This window comes from Xenia sp. Carnegie-2017, unplaced genomic scaffold, assembly GCF_021976095.1.
Source record: "Xenia sp. Carnegie-2017 unplaced genomic scaffold, XeniaSp_v1 HiC_scaffold_3, whole genome shotgun sequence".
NCBI lineage: Eukaryota > Metazoa > Cnidaria > Anthozoa > Malacalcyonacea > Xeniidae > Xenia > Xenia sp. Carnegie-2017.
In genome coordinates, this window is record NW_025813493.1 from 1,629,317 (window position 1) to 1,651,522 (window position 22,206).

At 35.1% G+C, this 22,206-nt stretch overlaps 2 protein-coding genes and 2 long non-coding RNA genes across 5 annotated transcripts; 2 read left to right on the plus strand and 2 right to left on the minus strand.

Moving 5' to 3' along the window:
- Positions 1-1,230: 1,230 nt before the first annotated feature.
- On the plus strand, positions 1,231-7,351 carry LOC124454629. Of its 2 annotated transcripts, none has more exons than XR_006951544.1 (3): positions 1,231-1,426; positions 2,424-2,648; positions 7,307-7,351. It is a non-coding gene; the product is annotated as an uncharacterized LOC124454629 (long non-coding RNA). The 2 variants fall into 2 exon arrangements; XR_006951543.1 differs by lacking the exon at positions 1,231-1,426 and adding an exon at positions 2,017-2,053.
- A 3-nt stretch (positions 7,352-7,354) lies between these two features.
- LOC124454628 lies at positions 7,355-8,299 on the plus strand. Its single transcript, XR_006951542.1, has 2 exons — positions 7,355-7,398; positions 7,808-8,299. It is a non-coding gene; the product is annotated as an uncharacterized LOC124454628 (long non-coding RNA).
- Positions 8,300-9,625: 1,326 nt separating this feature from the next.
- Positions 9,626-18,063, minus strand: LOC124454627 (ryncolin-4-like). Its single transcript, XM_047005405.1, has 4 exons — positions 18,033-18,063; positions 17,021-17,140; positions 12,862-13,239; positions 9,626-10,075 (listed from the first exon to the last, which is right to left on the minus strand). The coding sequence occupies exons 2-4, from the start codon at positions 17,058-17,060 to the stop codon at positions 9,828-9,830; spliced, it is 666 nt and encodes a 221-aa protein (XP_046861361.1). The 5' UTR covers positions 17,061-17,140; positions 18,033-18,063; the 3' UTR covers positions 9,626-9,827.
- Positions 18,064-18,221: 158 nt separating this feature from the next.
- LOC124454808 (low-density lipoprotein receptor-related protein 5-like) lies at positions 18,222-21,921 on the minus strand. The gene is made up of 2 exons (XM_047005558.1): positions 21,512-21,921; positions 18,222-18,414 (listed from the first exon to the last, which is right to left on the minus strand). The coding sequence occupies exons 1-2, from the start codon at positions 21,898-21,900 to the stop codon at positions 18,222-18,224; spliced, it is 582 nt and encodes a 193-aa protein (XP_046861514.1). The 5' UTR covers positions 21,901-21,921.
- Positions 21,922-22,206: the final 285 nt, after the last annotated feature.

Here is a 22,206-nt window from a genome sequence, read left to right on the forward strand (position 1 = left end):
TTTTTCTTACTGCAGACGTCGAATTATGCTAACATTGCACTTTATTTAAACAAACATACTTACGTATAGCTTGATCGAATTCATTTATAATTTATTTTGACTGTGGGCGCTGATCCAACCTTGCATCTCTATAATTACAAAACATCTGTCAACGTTACAATTATTTTTAACTCATTATTGAAGAATGGCACGCCATTGTTCGTCATCAACTGTTGAGGCTTGGTTAATGCTGATGATCAACATACTCAAATTCCTATTCTCAATTGACTGGTAACCTTCTTGATCTTCATTAGCCGACTGTTCAGGCTAAAAACTGAAATGGCTTACCACTATAAGGTTGTTAAAACGTCAGTTAACATCAACAGCAATAGTCCTTCTCAGGACTCTACTAGCTTGGACGATCTACATCCACAAACATGTAACGATACTCTCGGGTTCAAACCATTTAATTTATTACGAATGATATTTGTTGGATTGCCTTTTATATCACTTTCAAATTATCGAGAAAACAAAACAGTGCTTGTTTTTTTACTGTTTTTAAATGCTATGCTGTATAACATAAACCATTGAACATAACTTTAATTTTGTAAACAGCAAGCTCAAATTTTTTTGATGATATGACCTAAAAAGTAATTTCCTCTGACGTATACGGCGCTCCACGCTGCTAAATCTCTAATCAGTTCAACAAGTGCATTAAAATAGCTAAGTGTTTCTTCAAAAAAGAAAGTAGCTGATGTAAAATTTTCAAACTATGGCGATCCTACAACAACAAATATCAAGCACTACCCAAAACATTGTTATTTCTTAACATCAACTACATACTACGGAGGCCCAGAGATGCCAATACACAAACGCAAATTCAAATACACAAACGCAAATTCAAATACACAAACACAAAATCAATTACACTAACGCAAATTCACACACACAAACACAAATTATAATATGCAAAATTCATATCCGGTTAATTTGCTCGCCAAATGTGTTCTGAATTTACAAAGTTGCCGAAGTGCAGAATATTGTCATATTCTTATATTTTCGTTTTATTTCGAGAAAGTAAGATAAATGCAAAATATTCGTGAGGTATTTATTACATTTAGCGTTCATGTATATGTTCGTATTATCTTTTCCGGCTGTTGGTAATGTGAACTTGAACACCATGTTTTGTACAGTATGCAGGAGTTCACTAAATACAAGGGTAATTTTTTGTGCTAACAGTGGGACGGATCTTCGAAAGTCTGACGAATCAAAGACCTTGCGGAACAGTGATCCATCAACATCAGCTGGGCCTTCTAATGACCTTGTGCCACCAAACTTTTGACTTTTAAAGAGTATTTGGCAGATATTTCATTTGCCACTGTTGAGACAAGGAAGCGTCAAGATTGTTGTCTCCACGAAAAAGGGGAAGAAGAATGAGACTGTCAAGGTTTGTGATTATTACTACCTCTGCAAATAGGTCATGTCAATAATTATTTGAAGGATGGGTGATGTTCGTGAATAATTATATTCAATGCTTGTTTTTATATAGATGTTAATTATGTAATTCCCACCTATGTAAGCTGAAATATAAAATGCTGCTATAATACTTTGTTGCATGCTTTAAAAATCAGGCTCAGGTTTTCACGGAGAAGGATGGAATAGTATTTCCATTAAAATGTCTAATTATTTTTTCATTATTTATCAAACATTTTGTGATGGCAGGTCATGAACACCTTGTAACTGGATATTTTTTCCACCCCAGATAAACATTGGAATTATTGAGCTGGATGGGAATTATTTGAAAACTAAGCGAGGCTCACTTTTTCCTACTGATGTAAAAAAATGTGATTCTCATGAGTCATGATGTCATAGAAACTGCTAGGGTGGAGAAGCAACAGGCTCACAATAAGCAACTCTGTGATGAAAGTTCCGAATGGGTTTTATTGTACCCTAATATGGAGTTTTATGTTTACCAGGCACAACAGAAACATTTTCTGTAGAAAAGTACAAGGACTACCTTGCAGGCCATGCAGTTATGTCAATTTGCATGTTAGCAAGACTTTGGATTATGAAAGTGAAGAGGTTTTCTATTAATTATTAAAAACACTTTGTTAATGCGTAGGCAATTTATTAATGTTGATTAACACCTAATTATGAGCATTTAACAATCAAAGTAATTCTGTAAGCTCAAGTATATAATAATTTTTGCACCATTTAGTTAATTTTATGAAACTATCATGATACAAATAAAATTAAACACTTACTTTATAAGGAGCTAACTTTAAATATTACACATTAATACTGTAAAAGGCAACATTCATTCTGATGTTATACTTGAGAATTCCAATATGAGTGCATAAGGAAATCATCAAAAGTGTGTTATGCAACAATCTTTTTTTAAATAAGTTACATTATTGATAAAAATACAAATATTTGTTTTGTAGTTGCTAATGAATTAGTTGATGATGTTGTGGAAGAGCAATTAGATTTGGAAGAAATGAGACTAACAAAGACTCAAAATGAATAATTGTGCACAGAATCACAGCTTGGAGAAGAATCACATTCCACAACTTTGGTTTGAATGTCATCTATTGATTATGCCACTTTAACACCACATGCACTAGAGAACCTCCAAAATTGTGATGCTTTTGAGATGAATACTTCCCAAGGTTTGTGAGTACTATATAGTCTACTTGTTCTTGTCAGTCTTGTTATGAAAAAGATGTTCTAGTTACATAGTATAGAAGAAAAGTACCACTAATTTGATGTTCAATTAATATTTCATGAAATGATGAGTGGGTATTGTGATGATGGTGCAAAATACCATTGGGAATTCATTCAAAGAAAGTGGATTAATCGAATTTGAAAATAGAACAGTCCAAAATGTTGTGGCTTTTTACCCATCTTTACTATATTAAGTGTTGTACATTGCAGGTGAAAGTTCTGAAGGGCTACTTTTGTCCCAGAAAGTATGGCAAATGAGGTTATTGAGCGAGAAGTGTTGCTTATTCATCGTTGTAATGTGAAAGCAGACTTGCTGCACTATTTTGAAAAAGATGACATTTTAAAGAAGTGTGTGGATGTCCAGATGATTGATTCCAGAGGTGTCGAGGAAAAGGGCGAATTAGTCGGCGTTGTCAGGGATGCATTTTCTCTGTTTTGGAATGAAATAGTTTCATGTCTAGCGAGGATGAACGAGTCCCAGTGATTCGTCATGACGTTTCGCGGGAGAAGTGGCAAGCGATAGCTAGAAATCTTGTGATAGGTTACACTCAAGAACGCTATTTTCGAATCAAAATTTCTCGCGTTTTCTTGTGCTCCTGTCTTTTTAGCGAAGATTATGTCTGAGAAGATATGTACGTGAGTTCTTTTATGAAGTACATGTCGACCACTGAGTCTAGTGTGGTTGAAAATGTACTTTCTCATTCTCCTGCAGTTGATGATGAAGATGTACAGGATTTCATAACAGCGTTTGAGTGCAAAAAATCTAGCGTTTATACAGCGTTTGCCGTATAGCTTTTTCCCTAGGTGTTTTGCCGTATGGTTTTTTCCTCGGTGTTTGCGGTATATATGTTTTTCCCTCGGTGTTTTTGCCGTATAGCTTTTTCTTCGGTGTTTGTGGTATATGTGTTTTTCCCTCGGTGTTTTGCCGTATATATGTTTTCCTTCGGTGTTTTGCCGTATAGGTTTTTCCTCGGTGTTTGTGGTATATCTATTTTTCCCTCGGTGTTTTGCCGTATATATGTTTTCCCCTCGGTGTTTTGCCGTATATGTTTTTCCTTCGGTGTTTTGCCGTATAGCTTTTTCCTCGGTGTTTGTGGTATATATATTTTTCCCTCAGTGTTTTGCCGTATATATGTTTTTCCCTCGGTGTTTTACCGTATATATTTTTCCCTCGGTGTTTTGCCGTATATATGTTTTTCCCTCAGTGTTTTTGCCGTATAGCTTTTTCTTCGGTGTTTGTGGTATATATGTTTTTCCCTCGGTGTTTCGACGTATATATATTTTTCCCTCGGTGTTTTGCCGTATATATGTTTTTCCCTCGGTGTTTTGCCGTATATATGTTTTTCCTTCGGTGTTTTGCCGTATAGCTTTTTCCTCGGTGTTTGTGGTAGGCTCTTGCCGATTGTGCTAGTAAAAGTGGCATATTATGCTAGTGGCAGTGCTCGTTTTTTGCCCAAATTATGCTCAAACTATGCTCGCTTTTCAAAATTATGCTACTTTTTTAAAAAATTATTCTGTGCACAAACTTCACAACTCACAAGACAAGTTTGAAAATGCATTTTATTAACCCTGGCCAGACGCTCTGGGCTCGGTTTTTCAAAACCTGGGTAACTTTATCGGTGGTTGGGCCTATACGGCGAATAAATCTGCTATCCAGCGGATAGTTATCCAGCGAACAAAAGTAGGTTGCACAAAGCCTGGATAGTGTGGTGGATAACTATCCGCGGATAGCTTGCTAGTAGCTAACCATCTCGTGTAGCAGAGCACGACACAGTTTGCGCAAAATTTTCACTCAAATGGCCTCCAGTTACCATGGTAAAGTATGCAAATTTCGCGTAAACAACGAACGGTGCGCGCGCTAGCAACAACGAACTGTGCGCGCTGGGTTTCAAAACAAATAAAAACAAATACAGTGAAAACTTAACCATGCAGTTTTTGACAAAGCCCTGGATAACAAATTTAACATTGAATAATCTCGCTCGTTTCTGAACCACGCAGTCCGGCTTGACTTCTCTAATTCGTTCTCCAACAGTTAATTAGCGCTTGTTATATTGAAGCATCACACTTGCTTGCAAGTAATCTGCAAGTGCACGATCTTGTTGATCGTTGAATAAAGCTGCCAGGATGCTGAATACTCTCTCTGCGGCAGCAGACGATGGTTGGACCAACAGTATTTTCTTCACTGCCATGGACCAATTTGGGAGACGGTCTGCGTGGGCCTGCCACCACTCCACCTTCTTTTCCTCTTGTTCAATGACCACATCCTGAGCAGCAACGACGTACTGTGGAAGCTCTTTAATTAGGCCATTGATAGTTGCATCATTGTCGAGGAAAGGGAAAATTCTTAGGGCTTCTATTGTGGCGGGTGTAGGCCTCATCCATTGAGCGGCAACTGGACACATGATTCTTGCAGCTTTGAAGGCCGTGACTGTGTCATAGAGCTTCACATTAAACTTCTGCAAGAACCAAAGTATAGCCGGCTGTACACAAGCTTTTGCCTTCCGTTCTAGATCCGCGGCTCTCTGAGTAGCATCTTCGTTGGCAATTACGGCAGCAATTGCGCGTACATTAGGAAAGTGCGGAGCTTGGCATGCCTCGGCGACAGCCTTTAACTTCTCGTAGCATGAAAACACAAGGGCCCGTCACCTTCCAAGTAGTATGTAGCTTTGACAAAATGCTCTCCTACATCAATGGTCACAGCCAACTCGAGCTTAAGATCGACAAGGTGCTGAGGATCTGAGAGTATAGCTCGAAGCTGTGCCACAATCTTTGGAGCAATGTTCTCTACTTCCGCATCGTTCAGGAATCCAGCAACGTCTCCAAACTGCTCCAGTAGCTGCCTGTAAACTTCCCATTTTGATCACCAGCGTGTTTCGCTATACGATTTCGGCTTTCGATCGTTTAGATCCTGCCATGCCAACTTTGCTTTATGGCTGTGACTGAATAAGCGTACCCACAGGTTTCCAAAACCCCAAAGCGTAGGAATTTCCAGATGTTTGCCAACATTATCGAGCGTGTGGGAAAAGCAGACAATGTTCAACATCTTTGGGAAGATGAATGCTATCCGATCCAATGCTGCTTGATTGACACTTGCTCCATCCCTCATCGCTGCAAGCAAAGAGTTTGCCTTGATCCCAAATTCAACGCAAAGGGCTTCGTTGAGAACTCTTGCTAGTTCTTCTGAATTCACCGACTTTGAGCAAATGTAAATTCTTATAAGACGCTGTGTTATCATCCACTCATCATTAATAAAGCGAAGGATTATCGCAATAGCCTCACCTTGCCTGGTGCTGCCGTCAAATATTACTGAAACGTCCCTTGTCATATCTTCTCCTGGCAAAGACAGTTCCCTCTTTATTCACTCAACCTCTTGCTTGAAAATAAGAGAAACATACTGTCCGAGATGCGCACTATGAGTGAGGCGATACTCATTTTTCTCTAGCAAAGGACGTAGCCTGTCTACCTTCCCGATTGGAATCCCTGCTTTCAAAAATTCCTCCACTACTTCCTGTCGGTATGCTTGCTCAGCCAACGGCAGCGGGTTGTCTTTACGAGTCTTCTCTATGCTGAGTGCCTCGGCTATCGTTTGTTCTCTTAACCTTGATCTCTTCAGCGCATCTTTCCCTTTGGCATGTTTTCTTGAACTACAATGTGATGCTAAAATGCTCTTTTTGGATGATACCATTTCTCTGCAGGCATTGCAAAAGATCGTTGTGCCTCTGACACTCAGGTGCTGATCAGGGAACTGATTAACACGATCTTGCAAAGGGACATATTTCACATTAGTGACATTACTCGTCCCCCTCCTCTTGTATTTTCCAGTGGTGGATTCGAGGCGTCTATCCCGGGCAAGTTGTGCAGGCTTTGGTCTATCCTCTCTGTTCTCGCAACCTTGTAAACTATCTGGATGTAAGTTCACTGCACTTGACTGGTTTGGCGTGGCGGCCGCCATTTTGAAACGAGCACTGGGAGAAAGACTAAGGAGTCTGGGACCGAGACACAGACTTCCGGTTCCGTTTCATCGAGCTCCCGCGGTATCTCAACACAAGTAAAAAAATCGAAAAATAGGAGTGGAAGCAACTGCTAATAGTAATCTATTGTTTTTAGTAGCTCAGATCTTCGTTTTCTTGAATTATTCTAAAATTGTGCTATTAAGACAAGAAAATATACGGATTATGCTAGCAGTGCTACTTTTTGAAAAAGGGCAAAAATTATGCTCAATTCCTCAGATTATGCCAAAAGTTATGCTAGCACAATCGGCAAGAGCCTAGTTTGTGGTATATATATTTTTCCCTCGGAGTTTTGCCGTATATATGTTTTTCCCTCAGTGTTTTGACGTATATATATTTTTCCTCGGTGTTTTGCCGTATATATGTTTTCCCTCGGTGTTTTGCCGTATAGCTTTTCCCTCGGTGTTTTGCCGTATAGCTTTTCCTTCGGTGTTTAGCTGCATGAGGTATTATGTATTCCAGGTCGAAAATCACGCAAATATTTGTGTTTTTAGCAATCTTATAAAATTTGCACAAAAGTTGCTTTTTATCGGCCTCGAAATCATCCCGAAGGTCTGCTGTTTTTATATCACCTAAACTCTTCGATATTTCAGGTATTTTTCGTCCGTACGTATCTACAAGCTTATAATGAAACGAATGAAATTACGTTAGACAAGATTGAAAAAGTTATTGACGAAGCTGACAGGTAAATTTTATAACAATTGTCCTCTTATATCAATATTACGCAAGATAAATTTTTAAAATTCTTTTTTAGGTTTCTATGGGTACGTATGTCTTGACTGATTCACTGACGTAGTTCTCGTTTATTTAAGGTTCAGTTAAGTCAGTTAAGAGTTTACTGACATCATTTAGGTCAGTTTTAAGTATACCTAGGGCTTGTCAAGTTATAACTGATGGAATTAATACATAACTTTTAAAGCAATTCTCTTTTTTATTACATTGCCTATTCGTGTACTCTTTTAGCCATTGTACGCAAGTGCTTACATATTGGCGTCAGTTTTGTCTTTCTGCGAATAAATGTTTTAATTTTACGTATGTTTTAAAAAAAATTCTGAAACAACATCATTCAGTTTTGTTTTTCCTCTTTTCTATAGATTGTCTCTTCTTTCTCATTTCTTTTGGGCAATGTTTTCAATTCTTCAAAGTTATAAATCCTCGATCAATTTTGGTTATCTCGTAAGTAGATGAACAGTTAAATAGTGTTGTTTACCGTTAGATTTACATCACGTGACTGAATTTGACTTTTACCTTGTTGTATTGTCGTACCGTGGTATTGTATCCTAAACACCATTTGCTATTTTTAAAATACCATATCTTATAAGGAACATTCTACATCGAACAATCTTAGAAATGTGCAATACCACTTCATCAACTTTTTGCATATAGTGTGCGTTATTTCTTTACAAATATTTGTGTAAATGCATGGTCTTTTGCACTAAGTTCTTTCCATGTGGATTTGTTTAGAACAGATGTTAGTCAGCAATAATGTCTTATGCGTGTGTATCAAACTTGTACATAATGAGCGCTATCATTTTGAACAAACGTAAAAGCAACGTAACACTTTGCAAAGATTTCTTATAAGTTTACAAGAAGGATTTTGTGTTTAAATTTATAGAATCAAATCATTATAAAGCAAATCCCATCCGCAGTAGTAACCATGCAAAGGATCTTGAGTGTGTTTTATTAATCTGTCATATAAGGTATTAAGAAGCGTCAGAAAATATCTGGAGAAATACTTACGTGCAAACCTCCACCTATATAGGAAATGTTACGCAAATACTACATTTACTGCATGATGAAAAATTTCAGTACCTTTCATAAAACCAAATTGTTTATGACGATTTTTAAAATTATTTGTTGGGCTCTAATATTTATATTGAGAATCCGCTTCCCGCCTGGCACTTCATTGGCAACAATACTTTTAACAAAAATATATGTATGCTAATACTTCAAACTAGAAATAGGTTTTGGTCACAGATTTGGATTACGAGATTTTTGTGCGCACAATTCTGAGAGTACTGCAGTAGCCTGCCCTTCCAAGTAAAAAGTAGGTAGAAATACTAACTCACTTAACTTTTTCGAATGTAGTCCCTGCCTCATCAGCTGCCTTTTGTATTGTTTCATGTTTCTCCTTTGCCGTTGTATTCATTCCCTGATCGTAATAAGACTTCAAGATAGCTTTTTGCAAGTCAGTTAATACTTCATACTGTATTCCAGTTGCCTCCATGTTCATAAGGTACACGTGTGTCGTGTGCATGTCGTGTGTTGATGATATATAGATTGGTGCATATATAAATTAAATATGGCGTCAACAAGAACGCTTAGAGGATCTCCTACATCACATACATGCGACGTTCTCCATTCAAGAAGTCTTGCTTCAGACGATTAAGAACATGCGACATGGGTAATGATTTGAATTTTTTTCAAAATCGGCTTTTCATGGCAAACTGTTATTTGTAAATAGACGTCTTACCTACAGATATCTAGAATTATTTGCAGGTAGTTGACCAATCAAAAGTGACATTGCTTACATAGTGAATAATGATGTAAGATAATTGCATGAAATGCATGATACATCAAGATTGCGGGAAATGGGGCGAAAAGATAGAATTAGCTACTTCGTAACGATCTTTTTTCACCGGTTTCCATTAAACAAATGCAAGCGCGTAAAAGGTGTTTCCGGTCGTTTCTGTCGCAAGGATAGAACTCTAGTCTATCTCAAACGATCGATAAGCAAGGATCGTTTCTAACGTAAGGATCGCTTTTGTCGTTTGAGTTGAGCGTTTCCATATGATCGTTTCTGTCGCTTCTACAAATTGCAAGCGACAAAGACGATCCTTACGACAGGAACGATCATATGGAAACCGGGCTTTAAAGAGCAACATCTCATTAAAAAAATGAGTGAAATGACGTAACATTAGAATCATGTAATTACCTAAATCAGCTCTAATTTTTAGGGAAAATATTAGAAAAGTATTGTTTAACCAACGCATTTTTAACAATTTCATCAAGGTTGTTTTAAAAGAAATAAAAGCTAAAATGTTTTTATTATATGTTGAAAGTTTCATTAGAAATAATGATCAAATTTATAATATCACAGTCTTTGGAAATTCTTTATGGTTTTATTTTCATCTCAGTAAACTTTAAGGATTCATAAACTTTCCAATAATACCAAGTCACACCTTTGTATTTGTACTGGTTGCCACTATAGTAGTGTCCATTCAGGTTAGAATTATAACAATTCTTATGCCACCAAGCACCTTTGCTGTTAGTGGCGCAGTTTACTCGACTTTTATCATTATCTGAATCTTTTGTTGAAAACGCCATGTCATTATGATAACGTAATGAATCTCCAGCATTTCCTAAGAAAAATAATACATTTCAAAAATCGCATTTAATGCAGTTATAGAATTCTTTTGAACTTCCATTAACACAAGTTTAATGTATATATCATTTAGGCATTGACACTTGCAATTACAATTGATTATTAGAGGCTTAGATATAAAAAGGACTTCAGTCAATCTTCATTTGACAATGGTTCTTTTGTCTTTAATGCGTTCGGTGCCAGAGCCCTCTATTTGTAAGAGTTAGGACAACGGGTCTGGGGTGAGCGCGGAGCCGCCATTTTCGTGACTACTTGCAAGTTAAACTTGTAAAAAAACTGTGTGAAAATGGCTAAATGAGCAAAAGAATAAAAAATTCCGCCTTGTTTAATGGAAATTTTAAACATATCGGAAACCACAATCAAGCTTTTGGCGTTTTTGTGAATAATTACTGCAAACCAAACTCAATTTTGCAGATTTTAGCTACATTCGATGTTGACTAGTTCGTGCTTTGAAACTAATCGTGACCCACTGCTAGACGTTTTTACGTTATGTGAACGTATATTCTCGCAGTTTTCACCAACAGCACCAAGATATTTGTTTTCATTGCTTATAATTTACCAGCAATAAAGAAAATACTCGACATTTTGGCTGCATATTCCTGTTCGGGAAAACACGTTACTACACATATCTCCAGATTTGAATCAATGCTTTGGCAGGTATAAGGTATGTCAAAATAAATCACTGCTGCTCATTTGTGGTTATATTTACATTTAGAAACCGTAGAGGCGACTTAACTGGTAAAAATATATTCTTTAGAAAGTCATTACTAATAATCTTATTCTAAAATTAAAAGTATTTTGAATTTACAATTGAGCTGCTACAATTTATTTTGACTTAAACTGTGCCTACCATTGAATCAGTTTTATCCATAGTTGGACAAAGTTTTGTTTTGAAGCACTGTAGTCATGGAACTTTGCTTAGGTAGTACATATATTGCAATGAGATCCAGGTATAAAAATTTAATGCAGACAAATTACAAAGGTTTTTTGCTGGAAAATTATGAATTTAAAATATTTGTTAGATGCAGTGGCTCTTTAATATTCTATTAATTTAATGTGAAGTTGTTGATTTCTTTATTGCTTGCAATGCAGAACGGTATAGGCTTCTATTTGGTGAAGCATTTGGGTATTATAAAACAATTCTGCTGTTGAAGAACAGTCTTGTTTGCTACAAATGTCACTGTTTGTACAGACTTTGACATTGTATATGAGTCTGATCCAAGTTTTAATCTATCTTAAAAAATTAATAAGTTGAGTAATGACAAGACTTCTGCATTTTTTAAATTATAAAGACCAAAGACCACACCAAATCATTGATTATTTAAAGACAAGAACAAATCATTGATAATCAAATTGAACATGCTCTGGTTTAATTTACAGTCAGAATGTATATTTCATTACCAGTAATATATTTTACCCAGCTGTTTCAGTAAATATTTTATTTATGATTACTGATACTATACTTTCAAAGGATTTCCTAAAGATGCAAAATACAATATTCGAAAGTATATTGTTTTAGCATATTGGATTAGCAATAATTATCTCTTGAAGTGGTTAAGAACTTGTAAATTAGAGTCATTTCCGAACATAATGATAAGTCTTAATCTTTCTATAAAGCACAGGCTTTGTGTGTTAGAAAACTATTGAATCGTTAGCATTAGGACAATTATTTCCAATGATGTTTTACTCGAAAACAATCTTCGTGAATAAACCTTTAGGTCAAGATCAGATAGACACAATGGTCACTACGCGCAATCCAATCTATCGTAAAGCCATTTCTTCTTTTTTCCCGATGCAGTTACATGTTTTAGCTATCAAATAATCAATTATTGTAGCCATACCTCCAAAAAATCAAAATATTTTCTCCAAATACAAACAAACTTGTAATAATCTCCATATAAACACTACTTGAAATTTCAAAATTAGGAACGAAAATGGCGGAAATTAATCATGTGATCGATATTGTCCAGTCAACGTTCGCAAACCAGAGAACAATACATGTCCCAACTCTTACAAATAGAGGGCTCTGTTCGGTGTATGTAAAGTTTGACGTATGAAACAGACCTTACTTAATGGCGTACATGGGTATTTTCCGAGGCTCAATTGATATATTTGTGTTTCATGCTTATAAATGTGAATTGTCCATGTAAACTTAAATAAATTTCTGTTATGTTTTAGGTTGTTGTTAAGTTCATAAAAAACTTTTACATGTAAGAACAAGTTATAATGTATATATCATTTAGGCATTGAACCTTGCATTTACAATTATTTACTAGGGCTTACTTGAATGCTTGCATTGTATAAAAAAGATTTCAGTCAATGATCATTAGACAATGATATTCACAGTATAGATTCTCTCTTATGTACCAAATAATTTAGTCGTGTTTATTAGCTACATGTTGTTCAGGTGCTTGGTTATCATTACCTAATTTACAAAGCTGGAGTTGAATTTGCATTTAATATTGATGATAAGCTAATCACAATCATTACATGTCACAATCAATCGTTGCAACAGAATCGTTCGCAAATTGGAACGACTTTTTATGTTTGTTTGTTGTATTTTTTCGGTAAGTTTTTAAGTTCAAAATTAATTATACTTTTATTGACAAACAAGGCTTTAGTTCGAAACCAACCGTTACTATCCGCTTTTATCAAAACTTGGAGAATCCCCCGTTGCAAACTGCAATCACTCATATCATTCAAAAATATTGTATATATCAAAATGTTTTTTCCTCAAACGTTTATATTAACGTATTAACTTACCAGAATAATTACCAAGACTTAGTTGATATTTTTTATTTTCATTCTTTACAGCAAAATAATCATATTCAGCATATGCTTTATTTCCTGACCAGTCTCCCAGGTCTACACGAAGTTTATTTCTCCTTGCAGATGTTAGTCGGTATATTTTATCCAATCCAAGCCAAAATTCAGAATTAAGATTACCAAAACCTTCTTTATAGTCATTCCACCCACGATAGAAATCAACACTTCCATCTAGGCGTCTTTGAAATACAGTCCAGCCACCACCATTTGAAGTCATGTCACAGTAGACATTAAAAGATCCTTGACCATCTGGATCAATTTGATAAACTCCACTTTCGTTCTTGCCATTATTTTGTACCTCAGTGCAATCTTTGGCTATTTTAAATTGAAAATGTTAAAAATTCAGTTTCTCAAGGTTCTGTTATGATAGGATAAACGACTGAATTTTGTGAAAAAGTGTTTTTAAGCGAATGAAATCATTACTAGGTATTATTATTATTTGTTAAAAATTGCTTGTTTCATGTTTCACAGGCTGGAAACCTACAGAACACAAGCATTGCATGTAAGATATGGATATTATTGACTACTGTGAATTACATTTGAAGTGGGGATGCTGTTTTGCAATGCACTCAATTTCAGAATATAAAGTCAATTTCATTGTAATGTGTGCTTACATGAAATTTTTTTCTGTCTGAATAGAAAATTCCAGTCTAACTCTAATAGCGTTAAATTGAATAGTAAGAAAGTCATTTGAAATTTTATTAAACCCAGTACAAATTTAATGCCATCTACTGAAAAACGTTATTACATTATTTACATACATTTTTGACCTTATTTATTGTACCTCTTAAAATATTGCTTATTTAGGTTTTAAAGGAAGTGAATTCTTAATAGTAAAACCTAATTTTCTTACATCGAAAGTTAACAAGATATTTATGAATGAACATTATCAGTGCATACCATCCATACTAAGCGGCGGATGACTAATTGCGCAGCCTGTAAGCTTAGAAAAATTTATGGGACTTTAAGTGATATAACTTTCTCCCAAAATTTCAGTCTTTTGACGACGTTTCCGTTTCTTATGCTCCATTGCCTTTGCTTCAGTTTTGTTACTCATAGTGTAAACATTATAGAATAAATTTAAATTTCGAACGAGATAAACTCACTACTTTATGAGTTCTATACATAGAGCATTATAATAGTATATCGTACAGTTTCCAACAGGATATATTATTGAAATTTTGATCATTTATCTCATCTAGAATGGCAAAGAGTAAAAACTATGTTTAAAGAGAACAGGACTTTTAAAAACGCGGGAATGTAAGCTTCAGCCTACATAGCCTACTGAGTAATCGGACAACGGCCATATTTGTCTGTTCTTGGAATAAGTTCATAAAGCTACAATCCATTGGTTGAAGACATTTGATGTAATATTATTGAGGTGCACTCATTCTAGGAGGTCTGGAAGCAGAGGCCGCGGAGCCGGGGGGGCATTGGGGACAAGTGCCCCCCCTTTTGCAACAGGGAAAAATGTGCTCTTTTTCTGGAATGAAAGTGCCCTTTTCATGGTATAGAAATGCCCTTGTTTTAGGCAAAATTGGAGAGAATAAGTTTTTCTTAGATACAAGTAGCCCCGAGAGTAGAACATAGTCTGTCGGCATCATGCGAAATCAGCTATAGCTTAGTTTTTGATCTTGATTACCCAGATAGATCAAAAATCGCGTTTGTCGATTGGGGTTGTCTTCGCAGTCGTCCGCCCAGTGACTTAACCAATGAGAAGTCGCAATTTATGATCCACATGAGACTATAAATTCTACGGCAACGCATTGCTCCCGTCGTATTGTCTTTCAGGCCATTGGTCCTACAAAACTGTTGACAATTCATTATCATAATAATTGAAAATTCATTATCATAATAATTGAAAATTCATTATCATAATAATTGAAAATTTTGCGGTTTAAATCACTTCTAATCAAAATCATCATGCCTAGAGCTGCTAGGCGAAAACGAGAAAAGTAAAAAGAGCTTGTAGAAAGAGCTAAAAGGATGCGAAAACTGACGAGTTTTTAGTAGTGCTCCAGCAGAGAACGTTGTTGACCAAAACATCGACTCTAGGTCTAATTTGACACTGCCGTCAGCTACAGAAACTCCATCAACGTGTTTATCTCCTCATTCTCATTCCAAACCAAAATTCGGCGATTCTGACTCTACATCGTCTTCAGAGATACTAGTCGCGCCACCGACCGAGCCAGTTCACACACCTTCTCAAAACCTAACGTATGCGTCTTTGCCAAGCTCTACGACTACCGCCCTATTGGTAGGACCTATGCAGATTGAGTCAACGGAATGTTTGCTAGGACTCGATTGTAAGCGTTTGTGCTGTACAGGCCGACATCCTTACCATCCTACCCTAGAAGAAATAAAGCACACGTCTAGAATGAACCAGTACAGGAGGATCGTCGAATGTAAGAACTTGGCCGTCTTCTATATTTTTGAAATATACATGGGTCACATACTTCATGACAAAAGGCACCATTGCCTGTTACTTCTGTAAAAGAGCGATGCGTCAAGACCTTATTACTTTCAGTCATAATGGTGAAAAGGCTTTTCTCCTAGGATAATTCATTGACTGGAGGAAGTGCGGAGAAAAACTTAAAAAACACTCTCAGTCTAAATTTCACGCAGAGGCGACTGAGAAAGTTTTATTATCTGATGATTCGAGAAGAGATGTTGGAGCGATATTGGTCAGGGAATTGAAGAAAACCCAGGAAACTCGAAGAAGAATGTTGCTAAAACAACTAAGTAATTGGTGCGTGCTTGGCTTCACTACAGGAGCGCTTCGATCAAAAAACATATTCTGTATTGATGAACATCAAAACCGTGCTCATTAATGCAGCAAACGGGCGTAAGTTTGAGTTGAATGATGAAGTTGAACACCTTTACGAAAATGACCTCAACTTTGACCAGCTGAAGGCGGAGTTAAAGCTTCTTGAAGGAGTTATCTCGCAGCGACTTCTAGAAGTAAAGAAGGTGACATCAATTGACACCATAACATCAATATTCTCAACCGAAGAAAATAACTCATCGCAGATTGTCATGGCAATGTCTAATGTTGTTCGACACTTGCAGATTTACCTTCTTGCTCCAATGAGTGCAGCCTCTTTAGAACGATCTTTTTCATGCCAGTGGATTGTCAAGACACATCTCAGGAGCACAATGACGGCAGCAGGCTACAATAGTCTTATTGTTATGCATGTAAACAAGGCCAGAACTGACGAACTGGACTTACGTTTAATAGCTAAGAACTTTGTTCTGAAAAACGAACGTAGGGTTAGATTTTTTGGGAAATTTTAATGAGATCGCATTACTTGAAAAAATTGTTCATGTAGTCATCTTAGTTCAATTTGTTAGCACGCACGCCGAGCAGTAGAGAATACGCATAGCATTCTAAAAATGTCTACCAATATTTTGCAGACTTTGAAACTTAATCATGATTCATGAAGCAATGCATATCTGTAATATACTAAAACAGTAAGCTGCAAACTCACATGCCCTTTTCGGTCAGTGCCCCCACTTTTGAGATCTTCCGCAGCCCTGTCTGGAAGCATGTCTGTCAAAATGCTTTTTAAAGTTTGTATTTACAGAATTCTTAGTTTAGGAAAGCCAACCAATAATAAACTCAAGACTGTCTAATATGGTGTATCTAGGTTAGCAGGGCCATGGTTACATTACTAACTTCAGGAGGAGTGTTAAACTTAACCTTAACCCTTACCCTAACCCTAACCCTACCCCCTCCTTAATGTAGAGAAACTCAAAATGTGTTAATGTTAACATATGCTATTGTCATTTAGAGAACCATACACTTTCAATGTTGTGTGCTGAGGGAAGTTTTAAGTGTATTGAAGCTTTTCATAAATTTATTACTAATTTCCTGCTTGACTGTATTGATAATAATGAACTTGTATGTGTGGCTGTGAGCCTTATTTTTGTGGTTACATGTAAAATGTAGATGCAGCAAATTCCTTGCACAGAAGCAACAGCACAGAGAACAGCTCAGGATTCTCAACAAAGAACAAAGTTTTAAAACTGCACAGAGGTGCTCCTTATTCATGATCGGTGATAAAAAATCTTGATAAAGACAGTAATAAATCCATACCTCTCCTGCACGAGTTACATTTTCCAAAGTATCCTTCCATACACGTGCAGTTCAATGTTCCATTAATTTTACGATAGTATGTGTTGGGTCCACACAAAGGAAAGTGAAAAGTGCTTGTTGCTATATCGATCAATAAAATTAAAAATAAAATTAACCAGGGATTTTAAACGAAACATATTCTTCCTCAAAGAACGCAATTTGTCACTCAGTATCCACGTTGACGTACCCAGCAAGCAAGTTTGTTATGCAATGTTGGTAATTTTGGTGTTCGCGCATTTCGTAAAAACAAAACAATTAAATAAATGTTGAAAATTTACAGAGTATGAACAAATTTGCTGGCTGTTTGGGACACTATAAGGGATATACTAAAGAAGTTAGATAATTGAAAAATGTTCAGAAAATTATCAATTCGTTAGTAGTTCTCACAAAATGTGTCAAAGCTCATATATTTTGGCATGGCTTTGCCTTGTTTATTTAAAGTACAATGAATGAAAAAACTAATCTCAAAAACCATGTGAGTACTTCGTAATCACCTCAATTTGAACAGCATGCACAAAGAAAATGAAAAGTTTTAAATCTAGTTTAATCTAAAGATGTAAATGTTTAAACTCTGTTTTGTAATATACTGAAATTTTAAGAAATTTGATAAACATTAAGTTCAGTGCACAACATGCTCAATTTGGACGTTTTTCAATCTATTTTCATGATTTTTTTTTTAAGACTGATTTCAAGCCCAAGTAATTGTTTAAATGATGTAAGAAACAATAAAGACTTAAATTTAACACCCAAGAAGTTTGATAAGAATAGACAAACGGCAAAAATGTCCAAATTAGACACTTTGCACTTTGAACTTAATGTTCATCAAATTTTCTATAATTTTGGAAGGAAGAACAACCGTTTACTAAGGTAATGTAACTTTGAACTTTATAACGTCTTTCTATTTTCTGAACATTAGCGTGGGAGTTTTTGCAGGTCTTAGATTATTATGTCAAATTAGTAAATATTTAACTACCGTTTGAGTCAGGAGTGATACTGTGTACAGCCAAATCAAGATAAGCGTTGTTTACAGGAAGAAAATATTTACGTCTCGTACGTTGATCTGTTGTGTTATGGACACTAACGACACTTTGTCCAACACTAGTCATGATATAAATGAAATCCCCAAATACTGCCATGGGACCTCGTGAAGTTCCAAAATCAATTACATTTTGGGAGTAGTAATCACAAGAAAAATATTTCCGTTTGAAACTCGCCAATAAATCTTCTCTTTAGCCATGTCAAGCGTTAGATCATGTGCTATTGACTGAAGTGAAACTGAAAGAATATGATGTTTATTTGCAGTCTTGTTCCATAACCATAAGAAAAGTTCTGTACTTTCTGCCAAGAATAGATACCTTAATAAAAATATTTGTTTTGTACATTAATTTTCTCTATACGTACTGAAATTCATAAACAATTGGCAAGCTAATATATGCAAGAAAGGAAAGATAGAATACTTTTTTAGTTTAGACAAAGATGTTGTCAAAGTATTCAGAACTACCTTCATATATAGACGGTTTAATGGAACATATTTATAAAATTTGATAATATAGCAACATAAAGCTATTGTAACTAACAGGAAAAGATCACCTTTATCATTTGAAATCTCTCTTTTAAAAACTGAACTAAAATATATGAAGTAATTAAACAATGCATGTGGTTCAGAACATAATAATAAATGTAATACGTTATTTTATTCACATAACTTCTATAATGATTGGTATTGTTTGAGATTATTGTCGGAAAGAGTAATGCTGTAGTTTGGAGTGGCTGCTGAATGAATTGTGTTGGTAATTGATAATGCTGAAAATTAGCTGATGCGTGGAATTTTTGTTCGAATTGAAAATTTGGTGTTGGTAAATGATATGCACCATTTCATGTAGATATAAAATTAAAAAGCTTTGTCATTTCAATTTTAAGCTTTCTTAATTTTTCAGTTTCATCTTGCATGAAAAGTAGCAGCTCCTTGGATGGATCATCGTCCACAAATGTCTTTAAAAGAGCTATAGCTTCAAAAACATTGTCTTTTGTTGATACTTTTTTCAGTTTGTTTGGACAAACGATTTTTTAAAACTACCTTAACCTTCTCTTTTTATTTGTCAAATTTTTTCATTGTTTTTCTGAAAAATCAGAAAAAGATTGACACTGGAGCTAACGCTATTGGTATCATTTAAAAATGATGATTCTATCGCCATGTCATGTTCGTGTTTTTGAGAATCTTTGGATTGGACAAGCTGCAAAAACTGCTGGAACACTATGGCCTTTGCTTTATCGAAAATGTTTGATGCAACTGGCAGTTTTGATTATCATCGCAGCATATTTGCATTCTCCAATACATTTCTTAAATATATTACGCATTTGAGTAACAGCAAAGTCCATGTCTTCTTGTCGTTCATTGCAACTTGCCCCGAACTCTTTAAAAACTTTCTCGTATATATTGCCGTTCTTTTGGATTTTTGTGTTCGTAAAACTTAATTTTTCTTGTAATATGATAACAATTAATGCCTAACATAAAGTTTTAATTAGAGCTATAGAAATAGACCAAAAGCTGTAAAATTGAATTTATACTGACGTTTCGTCCTTACTCAAGACATATTCAGGCAAGTAATAATTTAAAATGAGATTTTAAGACAAGATATTGTATTTACAAAAGGTGTTAAATTACGACTAAAGGAGACGTTGTCAAATGGATTACATGATAAAGACGTTGGGAAGTAAAATTTAGTGAAGTTAAGAGAGGTTAAGTGGAATGGAACCTCCTTGCACGAAGAGTGAAGTCTTGTATTTATTGATTAGAAGGCTCTCATGAATGGAGAGCTCATAGGAATCGTTAGAAGAGGAAATTATTCTAAAGTCGTAAATTATAACATATTCAGAAAGTTCTCGCTCCACAAGGCTTTTAAGCCAATTTCTTTTTAATCACATGATTATTATCTTCAGATTCATCATCAGTGTAGCAGCCACAGACCTAACGTTTGCCTAAGCTACACTAAGAAACACTGCATGAACTAAAGGTCGTGAAATGATTTTCCATTTAGGTGATTTGATTGGATGTGTGATTGGACTTATTAAAGGGAAGTGTGCAGCCACTTAATTTGCAGCTCTCGACTTTTCAATATGCTCTGCTATTCAATTAAAGGTAAAAGAAGGCTTGAAAAACTATAAACTTGATACATTGATTATGACTATTTAAATTGCCACATTTTTGAAAACTAAAATCCATTTTTATATTTTTCATGTAACTACGTTGGAATGTGTGATGTGTGTAGTTCTTTTTATCTTCATTACAAAACGAAAAGTTGAAGTTTTTTAAGTTCACCACACTCGTGAATATCTTAGAACTTTATTGCCATCCCGTATTGAGATTGTTGCACATCTCTTACACTGCCTCAAAAAAGTATACAAAAGAGCACAGTATAGCAACAAACAATGCTCCCAATTTGTTGAAATCTTTTGTGTAGGGCATATCTTATTAAGCATATGATTACCATGGAGGCGTCAAGCAAATTGTTTTTTCTGACAAAGAAAAGCGCTCTTAGGTGGCTAGCCGAAGCCAGTAATGGAATTAAATGTACAACACTAAGTTGCACAGTGAAGTTGTACTTCTTTTTTGTAGGTTGTGGAAAGCCAAGGTTCTGTGAGTATTTGACTAAAGTTTTATGTGCAAAGTAATTATTTAATATTTTATTTCAGTTTCTACCGCTCTGTTTTATTTCATTTAATGACTTCATCATATATAAACATTGATCCCTCCGTTGTTACCTTTTTTCTAAAAGCTCTTTAATTGCTCAACCTAAATATCGCTGTCGATTTTTGCAATTTCAGGATCTGCATGTTATTTTCTACTGCATGTGTGCTGAATAATCACACGAAACGTGTTCATTATTGCAGTTGGTTTGAAATGCCTTATAGTCACGCAGTAAAATTTTTCTGGCCAAATCTCTCCGAAAGACGTTGATTTTAATAAAAATCTGTCGAACTATATGACGTTTGTTTCTTTATAGCCAACAAAATACTTAATTAAATGAAGATACGATCTTCGCAATTTTTTGGAGAATTTAAGCTTATCTCAGAAAAATTCAGGTTTCGATACATTGCTCTCATTGGTCAAGCAATGCAGGCACCGCATATTTCGAATTGTTAATTATTCATTTATAAAATTTCATTTAATTTAAAATCCGCACTGCATAAAACACTATCATAAAATACTTAATATTCGCTCCCTCGGAAAAAGCAAGTTTTGATTTCAAAATCGATTTTTTCTCTATTATTTATACCTTTAAATAACAAACCATAATACGGACTTATAAAATTTAACTTTTCTACTAAATTAAAACACCATCTCTAAAAACAAAAACTCTTACCTTACTTAAGAAAACCCTCCAATAGATTGACATAGTTTATTAATTTTACGCTTACAAGTAAATAAAAAGAATTTCAATATCGCCTTACCCATGTTTTGAGTCAAATGCAATGCTGGAAAATTGTAAGCCTGGTTGAAGCCTCATTTCACTTGTAATGTTCTTTTGTAATGTAAAGTTCAAATAAATTTGGTAGATAATGTTCGTGGAGTCAATGTAAAAGATACGACGACCAATCCAGTCAACTGTAATATCATGAACAGAAACATTTTTCGCAAAAATTTCGTTTCTAGTCAAGTCAAGATTTCCCCGTTTGATATCTTTGTCATCAATGTAGTAAAGCACACTCTCAACTACATCAATTTCTATGTCATTATATCTTGATGCATGGTCAGATTTATTCTTACTGGAGCCATTAATAGTGCTGACATGAATATCTCCAGTAATAAAATCAACAGAGTATATTTTATCAAAGCTCATAATAATCAAATATGGCTTTGGATAAACATCTAAATAAATAATAAAAAATATAAATAACAACGATGAGAGTGGATTAAAAATGCAAATTTTTATAGACTTTACGATCATAATATTTTGTGAAAGACCAGAATAAGTATTTTTAGAAAGAATTTTCACTGTAGAAATATTACTAATAACTGAAATTAGATTGGCTGCACAACTTCTACCTATTTTGTTGAATATTGTTTTGGTGCTATGAACAAGAAACTATGAAAATTTGTCAAATCTAAAGATTATACCTTTGTAAAACACATTTCTGTTTGCATT

Excerpts from the sequence above, each read along its gene's own strand:
- LOC124454627 (XM_047005405.1), bottom strand. The coding sequence starts at position 17,060 with ATGGAAGGATACTTTGGAAAATGTAACTCGTGCAGGAGAG. Across the intron at positions 13,240-17,020 it reads ATGTAACTCGTGCAGGAGAG|CCAAAGATTGCACTGAGGTA; the intron begins GTATGGATTTAT and ends AATTTAAAATAG. Across the intron at positions 10,076-12,861 it reads AAGTCTTGGTAATTATTCTG|GAAATGCTGGAGATTCATTA; the intron begins GTAAGTTAATAC and ends TATTTTTCTTAG.
- LOC124454808 (XM_047005558.1), bottom strand. The coding sequence starts at position 21,900 with ATGAGCTTTGATAAAATATACTCTGTTGATTTTATTACTGGAGATATT. Across the intron at positions 18,415-21,511 it reads GCATTTGACTCAAAACATGG|GTATCTATTCTTGGCAGAAA; the intron begins GTAAGGCGATAT and ends ATTTTTATTAAG.